Source organism: Ornithodoros turicata, chromosome 7 (genome assembly GCF_037126465.1).
Source record: "Ornithodoros turicata isolate Travis chromosome 7, ASM3712646v1, whole genome shotgun sequence".
Taxonomy (NCBI): Eukaryota; Metazoa; Arthropoda; class Arachnida; order Ixodida; family Argasidae; genus Ornithodoros; species Ornithodoros turicata.
In genome coordinates, this window is record NC_088207.1 from 22,860,863 (window position 1) to 22,874,555 (window position 13,693).

The window sequence follows — 13,693 nt, forward strand, 5'->3', positions numbered from 1 at the left end:
TCACCCCAAATTTCCAGTAGCGCCCCCTCGGTTGAATTTTTGAACATATTCTAATTCCGTGCGACTAATCTGCCAATCTATATTTAATGATGCCCTGACATACCTCAAAACCTTTACATTTCCTTTCTTTAATGCGATGTAACTCACTCATGATTAGTAGTTTTCGTGTGTATGTATTGTCATCAAGTAGGACAGTGCGTCTGTTCAATGGTGGCTATACCTCCATAGGTATTTGCCTATGGAGGTATATAGCCCCCCTTTGAACAGACACACTCTCCCTTTTCATTCTGTCAGATTCGATAATAGCTAGGAGAGCAGAAGACGATTTACGACCCCTAATTCATGTTATTAATTACAGGATGTTTAGCTGCAAGCACTTACAGGTTTACGAAGAGGAAGGAAACTTGACCGCGCTCGTGTCTGAAAAAGTAAAGACAAAGATGTGATCACATAACCGCGGACAAAAATTGCACCGTCTGACCCCAGCTGCTCTTAGCTATCTCAAAAATTCCCCTCTCGGCTTATCAAATTCTGCAGGTAATTCTCTTAAAACGTGAGTACCCGAGAGATGCCGAAGCCGCGCTATGAACCAACGTCTTACAACGTCGACCACCATCCGGTACTCGACGCTGTGCCTTATGTACCCAGAGTACCGCCGAAGCCATTCTGCATCAAGCAATCTGTACAAGAGTACCGAGACAAGGTTAAACCCGACTGGTGGGAAAAAGTGAGTTTTTGTTTTTCGTTGCTTTTCTTTCTCTTTTTTTCACGAGTGGAAGTTTGATACAATAAATAGGGGGAGGAGATCTAACTAACGACACGGGACTCAAGACCGTGTGAATCCTTTCAGTTAGAGCACCAGGACGCGAAGGCCCAGAAGGCGCAGCATGGCAGAGATGTGAATGCTGACAAGAGTACTTCAGGTGGTCTGGCAGGCCCTTCACAAAGCAAGTCAGCAAGAGCTCCTGTAAGTACCGCCCTGGTAACTAAGTTTAGCTGATGCATGACGGAAATGTTCAAAATACATGGGGACACGCACAACACGCATAAATCATCAGCCACTGTCGTATAGATTATTTCGTTGTTTACTTGTCAAAGGGCGTAGGCAGCCAACCTGGTAGATAGGCAGAAATGGTCCAAGATAATTAACGTACTTTACTTTATCATCTTCGTTTCGCGCGTCAGAGTCGAACTAGCCCACGAATCACACGACTGACGTCGATTGATTTTCTGAAGCGGTCGGTGATATGCATAGATAAATCATTTATTTCTTTGAGTAGACATATAATGCACGTTTGAACCGAAAGCTCGTCATGAATACAACGTAAACATAGATCGCTAAATGTGCAAAAAGCAACAAAAATTCAGTAAGCATATAAAAATACCTTCTCAAGCAGTACGCTCACTTCCAAATGATAGGTATCAAAATAAGCAGTGTCCAAAAATTAAGAGACAGACTGTGGGCAACAGAATGACGCTCTGACCACCGTCTGGCTAAAATACACCGAGGATACGTGTATAGTTGAGTGGATACATAGAGCTCTGTGCAGAAACTCCTGACTATTGCGTTTCTCTGTGCAATAAAATGTAGGCTATCCACCTGCAGCCTCGTGCAAAACAAAACACAAAAAGCCGGTGCATGCACATGGGGTTGCACAAATATTTCCTATGCGGATATTCCCCATTTCCTATACAAAATCATGCAGATCACAAGCAGCGCGCTATATACTGTAAAACGTTCTAGCAGGAATGTGACAACGTCTTAAGTTACAATGTGGCGCGTTGCTTGAGTTAAACCAATTTTTTTTTAACTGAGTAAGCATTTGCATAGAACCTATAGTCAGTGACAACTTGGTTTACAATAGGGGACCGCCCACTCATCCGTGGACGGCTCCTGCGATTGGCTACCAGCCTTTGCACTACGCCTCCGCTTCGCGATGTAGTTCTTGCTCTCCCTTTCTCTCTCCCAGTCCCCACTTGGCCGCGCCGCACTACATTCGCACGCGCGGAACGATTCTTGTGTGGGGGCGGGGTCAATTCTATAACTTATGTGCACTGACTTAGTGCGTCAATACTGACTTGCAGCCACACAGTCGACAATTCCACACGCTTAAAAATGAACTTCACCGCATAACACGCTTTTAGCCAACGATCATCAAGAATGATATCGTTATCTGCCCGATTTGTTAAAAACGGGAAGTGTAGGCCTTTTTTGTGACAATTATGAAAGGCATAAGTGTCACAAAAAAGGCGTATGCTTCCCGTTTTCAACAAATGAGGGCAGACAACGATATCATTCGAGATGATGGTTGGCTAGGAGCGTGCTATGCGGAGAAGTTCATTTCTAAGAGTGCAGGACGGAAGCTAAACCACCGTCGCTCACAGTTAAAACGAAACTTCACCACATAGCATGCTCCTAGCCAACTATCATTCCTATTGATATCATTCTGTGTCCCGATTTGTTCAAATCAGGGGGAGGTACCCATCTGAGTCACATATAAATACCGGTTTACGCTACACTCTCAGAACAGAACGTCACCGGATAGCACGTTGTGCACCAATCACTCCCACGAATGATAGGATTGTCGCTTCTGATTTGAAGAGAGACAGGGGTGTACGCCTTGTTGTAGCAATTATCATATATCCAAATTTTTACAAAAAGGCGCACGCACGCCTCGCTCTTCGAATCAGAAGCGGAATTCCATTTCATTCTTGGAAATGTTTGGCGAACAACGTGCTACGTACGCGGTGAGGTTCTGTCCTGAGAGTGTACACTCTTAAAATGAACTTCACCGCATAGCACGCTCCTAGCAAACCATCATCTCGAATGATATCCTTGCCTGTCCTGATTTGTTGAAAACGGGAGGCGTACGCCTTTTTTACGACAATTATGAACAGCATAAGTGTCACAAAAAAGCCTTCGCCTCCCGTTTTCAACAAATCAGGGCAGGTAACGATATCATTCGGGATTATGCTAGGAGCGTGCTATGCAGTGAAGTTCATTTTTAAGATCTTAGGATCTTTGGATCTATGCAACGCTCAATTCGTTACGTGAGTACGACCCGTCCTGTCTTGATCCTTGTTCCTTGTCGCTACATGCCAGCCAGTTACATGATTTGTTCCTAAAGGAACGATGCTGTGCAAGTTTTCGAACAGATTGCTCTGCTCTTCCTATAGCTTTTCGTCTTTGAGCAGCTTAGCTATTCTACGATGTTCCTTGCGCCCTGTATTGTTGGTCTGTGATGTGATGTTCTGCCGTGTGGTCTTGCCAGTGCTGTCCGGGAGCCCGCAGTGAACGGAGCGTACGCTGTCGTCCCTGTGTCCACCGACGTCCTGCTGTCTACTTTTGCCCGGATGTCTCGTTGCACTCGATAGTTCCCCGAAGTGTCCGGATTGAGCCGGCTTTCAAGTATCGAGACCGTGAATGCTATTATCAGCGCTACGCACGGGATAAAGGAATTTGCCAGTCATTTGTGCCTCTGCTGCACACGATGCGGAACTGCGAATCCCTCAAGCGCCCTCGAGTTCTGCAACGTGGGCGGCTTCGCTGATGTTTGAAGACGTTTATTGTGTCTTCTGCCGAAGTTCGTTTTTGCTGTAGTGGTTGGAAAATGAGAAACGTATGTGTTGAATGCAGCTGTGTTGTACTTCCATCGAATTATTGCTGATCATTAAATTATAGTGATCGTCCAGGGCTTTTAGGCTTTTCCTGTTTGGTACCTACACTCTTAAAAATGAACTTCGCCACATAGCACGCTCCTCGCCAACCATCATCCCGAATGACAACATTCTCGCCCCTGATTTGTTGAAAACGGGAGGCGGAGCCTATTCTGTGCCGTGCATAATTGCCACAAAATAGGCTCCGCCTCCCGTTTTCAACAAATCAGGGGCGAGAACGTTGTCGTTCGGGATAATGGTTGGCTAATAGCGTGCTATGTGGTGAAGTTCATTTTTAAGCGTGTACACACTCTTAAAAATGAACTTCACCGCATAGCACGCTCCTAGCCAACCATCACCTCGAATGATATGGTTATCTGCCCTGATTTGTTGAAAACGGAAGGCGTACGCCTCCCGTTTCCAACAAATCAGGGCAGATAACGGTATCACTCGAGGTGATGGTTGGCTAGTTGCGTGCTATGCGGTGAAGTTCATTTTTAAGAGTGCAGACCCAGTACATTGGAAAAGAATCCATGGCCAATACGGTAGGGTGAAAAATTATGCACATCGATGGACTATCGATTCCGAAATATTTCATTCTGAAGACTTAGGGCAGCACAGGTAACACACCTAGCACGAACAGAATAATAAAAACAAACGTCAATATTACTAAGTGATAACACTTTAAAAGAAAACAGCCTCAATACAGGTTGACAACAGGTTCACAAAGAAATTGGCTAGGTAAAGCGCCAAGAGACACCGTTTCACTTGGAAACTTCACTGGAAATCAAATAATCTACGGCCATTGAGACAGCAACTAGATCTATCTGCATGCTGATATAAATATCACAATACATAAACAAATACAACAAAAGCAATAGATGATGAGGAACCAGTGAGAGTGAACATTTTTGTGAATCTGTCGTGCTAAATCACCCATATGGTAATCAATTTTCGGCTTTATTGCTTAATATCTTAATATTAAGAGGACAGAAACGTAAGAACTTATAAAGTCATCACCACAAGGTGAGCTCACTTCATCGGTACGTATACGTGCTTGTTTGTAGGAGAAAGCTAATGAAAGCGTCGACGACACAGAAAGCCAGGATAAATCGGCGAAACGTCAAGACAAGAAAGCACCGAAGAAGACTAAAGATGAGAAAAAGAAAGATAAGAAGAAGAAAGATACGAAGAAGGAAGCGAAGAAAAAAGAGAAGTGATTGACTCTTTAAGAGCAGCTGTTGAGGGCAGTAATTATGTGGTGCACAATCGGGACAAAAGATATATATTTATATCAAGAAGCGCAAAGATGATGTAGTGTAAAATTGTGAGACACACTTTAAATGGTTTCCAATCAAGCTCTGTGCCTCTGTGGAATTCTAATGAATGTAGAATATTGAAGAAGTAGCAAATAAACAATGCAGTTCCTTCCAAACCGTTTGCTTGATTTCCTCGAGGAACTGTAATGACTCGCTTTCTTGTACTTTGGGTGTCAATTTCATGCTTTATGAATGACGAACGCTACGTCGGTTTCGGCTTAATTGATATCGAATGAAGCAAAATCGACAGTGCACTGTTGCTTACAGAGGTGCATTCACATATTTGTCGGCATGAAAAGTTGAACGCTTTATTCATTTTGGCTTCAAGATGTCAGCATTACAGCTTGTAATATTGCCTAACGTTCCCGGAACCGTTATCCCGGAACTCCCCCCCCCCACCCCCACCCCCATATACGACAACTTGTTCGCATGTCAATCGAAAGTAGTTCTTATCCTTTCCGACTGTAGATGAAAGTACATATCTGGGATGATAAGGAAGGAGGGGTTTCTGCGCATAGCATTCTTAGAGTGATCTAACACATGATTACTCCTGATTTGAGAAGAGAGAGGAGCACACGTTTTTCTCGTTTTTTGATATAACTTAAATCCCCAACAACGCAGGATATCCGCTGGATGTACGAATCATGTCCTAACGGATTCGTACGTACGATGGATATCTGAGGGATATCCATAGGACGTACGAATTCGTTAGGACATTACTCGTACATCCAGAGGATATTCGGTGTTGTTTGGGATGTGTGCGTCTGCCATTTTCAACAAATCGAGGAAAGAACGAGATCATTTGGAATGGTTCTCATGTGGCGTTCTCACGTGGTGAAGAGATAAGAGATTGCATTAAGCGAAAACGATGTGCTCGCGATGAATGCCACAAAATAAGACGATCACTCGTCCACGACACAAGAAGCAATGAAAAGGTGAATGTTTCTTTTTGCCTGATTGGCATCTCGAGAAAGCGCTATATTTATGTGACAGAAAAGCAGCTCATCCGAAAAACGCCCAGAAAACTTCTAATCGTCTCAACGTGTGCGGAGACGAAACAATCCGTCAATCAGCGTTGCAGCAGACGGCGCCATGCGGCGTATAACTGTCGCAACAAGAAGTTTCAAGGCGAAATATTGTTACTTTTAAGACACACCCGCATAAAATGCTCAGAACGGAAGTTTTTACAGCAAGAGGGTGCGTCAAGTTTGACTGAGACGTCTCTTATAGATGCCCCCCCGCGCTTAATTGTGCTTCCCTAGGTCACGTGTTATTTTTTTAACTATATTTTTTAGAGGAGCTGATAAGATGCTTAATCTTCGTGAACTGACTGCGAAAAGAGAACTGCCCGTTCGTTATTATGGTGAGGAGTGTCTTTCATTATTTTAGACAGTATTTTAACAGCCGTGTACATTGTTCAGGGCGGAGCATCCTTGAGCTTGCATATTTCGCATTCAACAGCAGATCGCTCCCGTTGCCATTTTATGTAGCCCATAATTTTTCCTAACCTGCTCACGTCCAACTCGTGTTCTCTAATCCTAACGCAACACCTCCTTATTCTATTTGCACATCACGGGTTTCCTATCGAATAATAGCCTGAATATAGTTCGAACTTTCAGGAGCGCGCCTATAGTTTTACGTGGACGAGATTTCATGCAGAGACAGCGCTTCACCAAGCAGCACAAAATCTTGGCCCAATATTGGTCCAAGGTTGGACCAATATTGACCAATATTGGGCCAAGGTGTTTACTTTTAAATTTTTTAAATATATTTATAGATGTACTTTTAAAGTATTTTATCACCTGATGGCCCAAGCAGCACAACATCTTGACCCAATATTGGTCCAATATTGGACCAATATCGCGACGTCGATGGTTCGGACAGCACGCCAATCGCGAGACATTTATTTATTTCAAGATAATGCAGGTTTCCCTATGGAAGCCAAAGTAGGAGTCTATAATTACGAGTGCCACACAAGTGTGTTTGTGTGTGTTGTTACAAAAAAAAAGCATAACCTTCGCATCAACAGAAGAACACAGATTCAGAATAAGTTCATCAAACTGTTCATAAACTTGTCGCAGGCCTGAATCCCGCGAGTTAGCAATTTACCCTGTTCACTCTTTTTTTCTCGAATTTCCTACTTTTCCTCTGAAAATCTGAGTTGCAACTATAACGCTGGATAAAGAGCAGCAAAAGAGTGCCCTCTTCTCTGTTTTTGCGTGGAAAACTTGTGTTGAAATGGTGTCACGGGAATTTAAATTCGGGATGAGGTGCTTAACACCGTTCTTTACCACTAAGACTGTTTGATAAAATATTTTTCAACAGCGTTTTGCTACATTAAGCTATTTATTTTTATGCTACCACATTAACATACAAACATTTGGCAAAAGACCGACATTGATAATGCGCCGCAGGTAAGCGATTTTTTTGTAGTACACCAGGTAGTAGGCAAAATGTCATCGGAAGAGTTCCATTTCCTCGGCAAGGTCCCATTGTCACCCATGTAGTTGTTGTTGTTGTCCTCGGCAAGGTTCGGGTTCCTCTGGCGGATCCGGATCCAGAACAATTGCTCACCGGACAATAGGCCATTTACAAAAGTTCCAGGGAGCAACGCGCGCCCTGGGAGGGTGTGTTATTTTATTTCGCGTTTTTATGTTATGTGATTTTATTTTTCGTTTATGGCGCTCATATACTCGACTTTTTTTATGTTAGCTGAACTTGGGTGTACCTCGAAATAAAGGGGTGGAAATCTCCGTTGCAAAATAAACTTGTGTAAGTAAATGTTATCTGACTATAAAATGCACTGTCGCGCGCGGAAAATACTACTTCCTGGACATAGCAATGGAAGCACTGAACTTGGTCTGACCTAATAATAAACTAACCAACAAGCGGTTCGTGTTCGCCTTGCTAAGCCTAACGGACGCTAAAATGTTGTTTTCGTCAGAGTTCGACGTAACTCGTTACTGTAACTAAGTTCCTTTTTTGATAGCTTGTAACTTAACTCGGTACTTTTGCGCCGTGGTAGCTTTCAGAGGAACTCGTTTCTTTTTCAGGTAACTTTGCCCAAGTAACTCAGGCTAAGTTCCAAGTTACTTTTAATTCGCTTTTTACTCACGTCCACTTATTCTCTTGCTCTCTCTTCGGTTCTTTCGTAGCATTTTATGTCATAAAGCGTGATATTCAATCAATGACAGTATGCGACCATTGAGCGACCACAGGGAGTAAGATGCAAAGCGTTCGAATTGTTGGATATAAACGAAAACGGTCTAGGCGCGTTGCACTCCTCCGCAGGCAATACAAGGTCTAACTCAACTGCTCACTCGCGCTGCACCTGTGTAGTGCTATTTTGTGTCCAAAGTAACTTGGAAGTAACTCGTTCTTTTTTTTTTTTTTCAAGTGACTCCGTTACTGTGAGTTACATTTCAGGCCGAAGAACTTCGTTATTAAAGGGAGACTTCGCAAGGATTCGAAAAAAGTTAGGTGAGCATCACACCAAACACGAACCACCCCCTCGAGACCGAATACAACATTCGCATTCATTTTGCGCGATAATTAATTCGTAAATGATGACAATAGCAAACCGAAACTGAAATGCGAAGAGCGGAAAACTGAGCTCCATACTACGGAGGTTCGGCCGGAGGAGGATTCCGTGACGTCACCCAGCATTCTCGTCTGCTTCCAAGCCTGCATTCTTTCTCTCTTGCGGGATGCGAGATAATGTCAGCAGTGTGTTGCTTTCAGCGCCCTCTCGCTTCACAGAGGCGAAGCGCTCGCTTCGTAATAATTCGTTGGAGCAAAATCTGCGTAATTTTGGACCGAGATATTTCGTACACGTGTTCTTGACATCCCAAAGATTACGGATACACACAGCCTTTGTGGTGATTTTGTTGCAGAGTCCTACTTTAACTTAGTTACATTTTTCACACGGTAACTTAACTCGTAGCGAGTTCTTTTTGACGGGTAACTTCTCGATCTCTGGTTTTCTTTCGCTAAACCGACTTGGACTGACATAGAAAAATCATGAATTTTAGTGGTTAAATGGTGATGTGTTTTTAAACCTCCCTCGGCTTATGTCTTGGAATATCCTCGTGACGTGATCCCGTGGGCCGGGCCGGGCCGGGCCGGATAAAGCTTTCGTTTTGCTGGCCTGTGCTGGGCTTGGGTTTGACCGCTATGGGCTCCTGCGGGGCCCGGGTCCGTATATTGCCGAGTCTAGGTCGAACACGCGCTACCCCTCTCGTAGTTAGCCACGCTCAAGTTTTACAACCTCTTACAGTGGGCCGGGCTGGGCCAGGCCGGGTAGCCTATAAATTTCATCGGGCTCGGGCCAAGAAACTTTGAATCCTTCGGGCTTGGGACGGGCCCGTGCGGGTAAATCAAAGGAAGGCCGGGCCGGGCCTGGGCCTAAAATGCGGTCCGTGCAGTGCTCTAGTCCACAGGCTTCCTGCCGAGCGGCTCTTTCTCCATTTTACTTCTCAACTCAACACCTGTCGAACGCTAGGCCGACCGGTCACAATGAATAAGAGTAAGAAAAGTGGTCGGTGAAGAAAGGGTGGGGCACTAAAAATGTATCGGTATCGCTAACGATACGGAGATCACGTTACCATAAATTTGTAACGAAAATACTTTTCCGGTGGTACCAATTTAAAAAAGTATCGCGATCCTCAGTCCAATGCCGAAAAAATGTACCGGTTACTGTAACGCGGTTACTTGTAACGGCGTTACGTACAACACCTACAAGACATTTCGACCATAACCAAGTCGTTATACCTGTGCTGGTTAGTGAAATTTTGCAAAAAGTGCGCCGTCTATACTGTGAGCATAATGGTACGAAACGTGCCGGACGTGCGCACTCTAAGGAAAAGGGGGTGAGAAAAGGTACTAACTTCTATATTTACCACCTAGGTCAACATAGCGCCTTATAAAGGCTATTAAACGCAATTATCATATATCCAAATTGCTACAAAAAGGCGTACCCCCCCCCCCTCGCTCACCGAATCGGTAACCCTATCATTCGTATGTAGCAGATAGAACTTTGCAACCTTTTAGGCGCAACATATGCGACAACTATTATATCCTAAAAGGTGTAACTGCCCCACCCTTTTTTCTAAGCGTACAGGCTGCCCAATTCTGATGCTGTCATTTAAGAGGACGCATATCGTAATTCATGACAGGGTCAAATAAAGCTGCTCCTTGTAGTACTTCAGTACTGCGACTGACGCACGTTATCTACACTCTTAAAAATGAACTTCACCGCATAGCACGCTCCTAGCCAATCATAATCTCGAATGATATCGTTATCTGCCCTGATTTGTTGAAAACGGGAGGCGTACGCCTTTTTTGTGACACTTATGCTGTTCATAATTGTCACAAAAAAGGCGTACGCCTACCGTTTTCAACAAATTAGGGCAGATAACGATATCATTCGAGATTATGGTTGGCTAGGAGCGTGCTATGCGGTGAAGTTCATTTTTAAGAGTGTAGAAAAAGTTACATGTACGCACCGTCGACAGTTCATTTGCTTTGCCTTTTGCCACCCCTTGTTATATGAGCTGTTAGACACAACCGTGATCTCATTTAGGAAAATCATTTTCGTTTCGTTTCGTTGTTGTTCTAGTATACGTTTCGTTCCACTAGACTTCCAAGTCGCTGTCGTTACCAGGCCTGGGGCCCGCACTGCTATAACACCTACAGCGCAAAAGGGGTTGACCTGTGAAATACAGCCACCGCGGGTGGTCCCGGTCCTGACAAGACGGAAGATGTTTCGTTATCACTAAGTCGACGGAGCGCGAAGTACCAAGCCTAGCTCCGCAAGAAGAATGCCTTCAATGCGCTAGACAAAGATCAGCCCGACCCCGAGACCTACCGCAGGCCGCGTAGGGGAGACATACCAATGAATGGCTCTCGTCCTATGGACGACCAGCATTGCATAATATGAAATGGTTCAGAGCAGACTTGTACGTATTTGGAGTATTGTATTTAAAATACTGTATTTTAAATACAATTTGCGGTATTTTGGTACTCTACTCAATACTTTTTGTTTTGTGTATTTGTACTCTATTTAAAATACATTTTATGGTATTTTCTACTCAATACTCTAATTACATATTTTGGATCTCCCTCTCAGACTTTCTGTGTCTCGTCTTTTCATTATCTTGCTTGTTCAGTGGAAATTTCCCGAGTCCCTTGAACTTGACCCGGACATTGGCCCTTCTTGGAAGTCCCCATTTAGAGATCTTGCCCCGTGTGTACTAATCCTTGGCCAGTCAGGGTTCTATTATGTGTGCCATGGTGATGCCGAATTCTGACCTCGCCGAGCAGGGACATGCTAGAAGTTTGCTTTGTTCTGGGTCACATATACTTAGTGGAGTAATGTGGTATCTCTTTGCCATCTTTTTGGGACTTGTGTTTAGATGACTCCTATCACACAGCGGCGGTCAGCGTAGTGCGCGGGGTTTAGGTGATTCATGTCACGTAGCGGCGACGTGCCGCATTGACCACTGACTGGTAACTTTTTGCGTTCAAGGATAAATAGTATCTTAATTGTATTTCAAATACTTTATGAAGTATTTTATACTCTATCTTAATTACATTAATTTTCATGTATTTATACTCTATCTTAATTACATTCTAACGTTAGTATTTATTATCTTATCTTAAATACATTTTTGAGTATCTTGTACATGTCTGGTTCAGAGGAATTATTTGAAGACATATCTAGCAACCAGCACTGACGGCATGGACGTTGGTAGTGCAGGTGATAAACTCAGTCTAGCCCGCATGAGAAGTGACAAACCTGATAGAGCGATCACTCTGTGTTCAGCATAGTTATGGACACAGCCATAAGTACCGCTGTGTCCTGGGAAACATCTCACGAGTCCTGGAGAAATTACATAAGACAGTATAAGATGTTACATATGTCATATACAGCAGCTGTCAAAGTATAAACATAATGCCTATGGCAAGTCTCAACTCGCTTGCATGCTCACGATAACAACTTAAAGTAATCTTGCTGGATTGTTAAGTACATGATGAATTTCTGCAATCGCCCAGTCATTTCGATTGCGTCATAAAACTACAAAATACGGCCTATCCTGCCTCAAAATTTCCAGACTGATACCTATTTAGCCATGAGTAAACTTCTACCTTGGTGATACCTATTTGGTTGAAGTATTACAGTATTTTAAAATGATATCGTCTCGTACAGTGCTGGACAAAAGTTTACGGAACGCACTCCGGCGCATTCCTTCCACAGGATGACACGCTAGCAGCGAATGGGACCGTACGGACTTGCAAACAGGTGACTGGGTTACAGTGATGGGCAGTACTTGAAGTACCAAGTACTCAAGTAGTACTTTATGTACATCTCTGTGTACTTGTACTTTACTTTAAATGCATTTTAAATCGTTGTACTTTGTACCGTGCTTAAAGTACTCTTTTCCGAGTACTTTCCCATCAAGTTCTCAAGTGCCCAAACTTGGACTGCAGACAAAAAGTCACAAAAGATTGTAAAAAAAGCAAATGACACCAAGAAAACGAAAACACACAGATAGCGCTATCTGTGTGTTTTCAGCTTCGTGCCATCACTTTAGCACTTTTAGTAGGATGTGGTACCAACAGTCCCAGTCTGACATTTTACCAAAAATGATTTTTGTGCTTTTAAAGAGCATATTTGTTGGAGCAAGTCTATTGTTGAGAGGCTTGAAATGTTGAAAAAGTATCATCGCTTCTATAACCATGTAAAACGAATGTAATGCAAAGACACGCACACATTATGACACTGCAACCGGCAGCACAATGGCTTGGTCAGTTGTTATTTCAGTTCTCCCAATGGAGGGTTCTATGCTTTTTTTATATATTGTTTCCTTCATTGACAATTAATAATCATTTTATATCACAATGTGTGATTGCATTACATTATTCACATTCGACAGTCGTATAAAAATGAAGGCTTAGATTGTGCTTCACCCTTTTCTACTTTCTTCATATTCTTTTTTTAAACATATTTTATTTCAAAAGCATCTAAGAATGCCCAGAAATATAAAATCTCTGTTGGCTTATACTTTTTTTTCCTTGAAATTTCCTAGCCTGTTATAGCAGAAGATTAGTACCGGAACATCGCACTAGGCGGGTGATCTTGGATCAGTCAGGGTATAATACTATTTTGCATAATCACGGTACAGGTGACTGATTACCTCTCTACATGTAACTGCAAATTATGCCATCTGATTAAGTTCATATTCGCGGGTTAGCACTTAACCTAGGACTTTATGGCTTCAGAGCATTTGTCAAGAATGCTCCCTAAAGTTTTGCCAGAAACGCAAGACACAGATAAACAGTGAAATGCAAAGTTATACAAATTAAATTGGCAATGTACTTGACGAGTACTTTGTACTTTACTTGAAGTACTAATGACGCCAGGTACTTGGTACTTTACTTTAGGCATAATTTTGGGGTATACTTTGCCCATTGCTGCTGGGTTACATAGGTACATGCCTGTAAGTCCATACGGTCCCATTCGCTGCTATGGTGTGTCACTCTGAGGGAGGAATGTGACGGAGCGTGTTCCGTAAACTTTTGTCCTGCACTCTACAAACAATACTAAAAGTCAAGCAAAATTCCAACCCCGTGCCTTATAAATGACATATCTTAGTTAAAAACCTACTTTTTTTTTTTCTGTGTCCGCTTCGCTCGGCACACGCAGAATAAAGAAGGTT

At 43.1% G+C, this 13,693-nt stretch overlaps 1 protein-coding gene across 2 annotated transcripts; it reads left to right on the forward strand.

Moving 5' to 3' along the window:
- Positions 1-405: 405 nt before the first annotated feature.
- LOC135399690 (uncharacterized) lies at positions 406-5,015 on the forward strand. 2 transcript variants are annotated; one of them, XM_064631423.1, is made up of 3 exons: positions 406-727; positions 851-967; positions 3,273-3,695. In XM_064631423.1, exons 1-3 carry the CDS (start codon positions 569-571, stop codon positions 3,549-3,551), a joined length of 555 nt encoding a protein of 184 aa, XP_064487493.1. In that variant the 5' UTR covers positions 406-568; the 3' UTR covers positions 3,552-3,695. The 2 variants fall into 2 exon arrangements, with proteins under 2 accessions (XP_064487493.1, XP_064487494.1); XM_064631424.1 differs by lacking the exon at positions 3,273-3,695 and adding an exon at positions 4,725-5,015 and having other exon boundaries at positions 408-727.
- Positions 5,016-13,693: the final 8,678 nt, after the last annotated feature.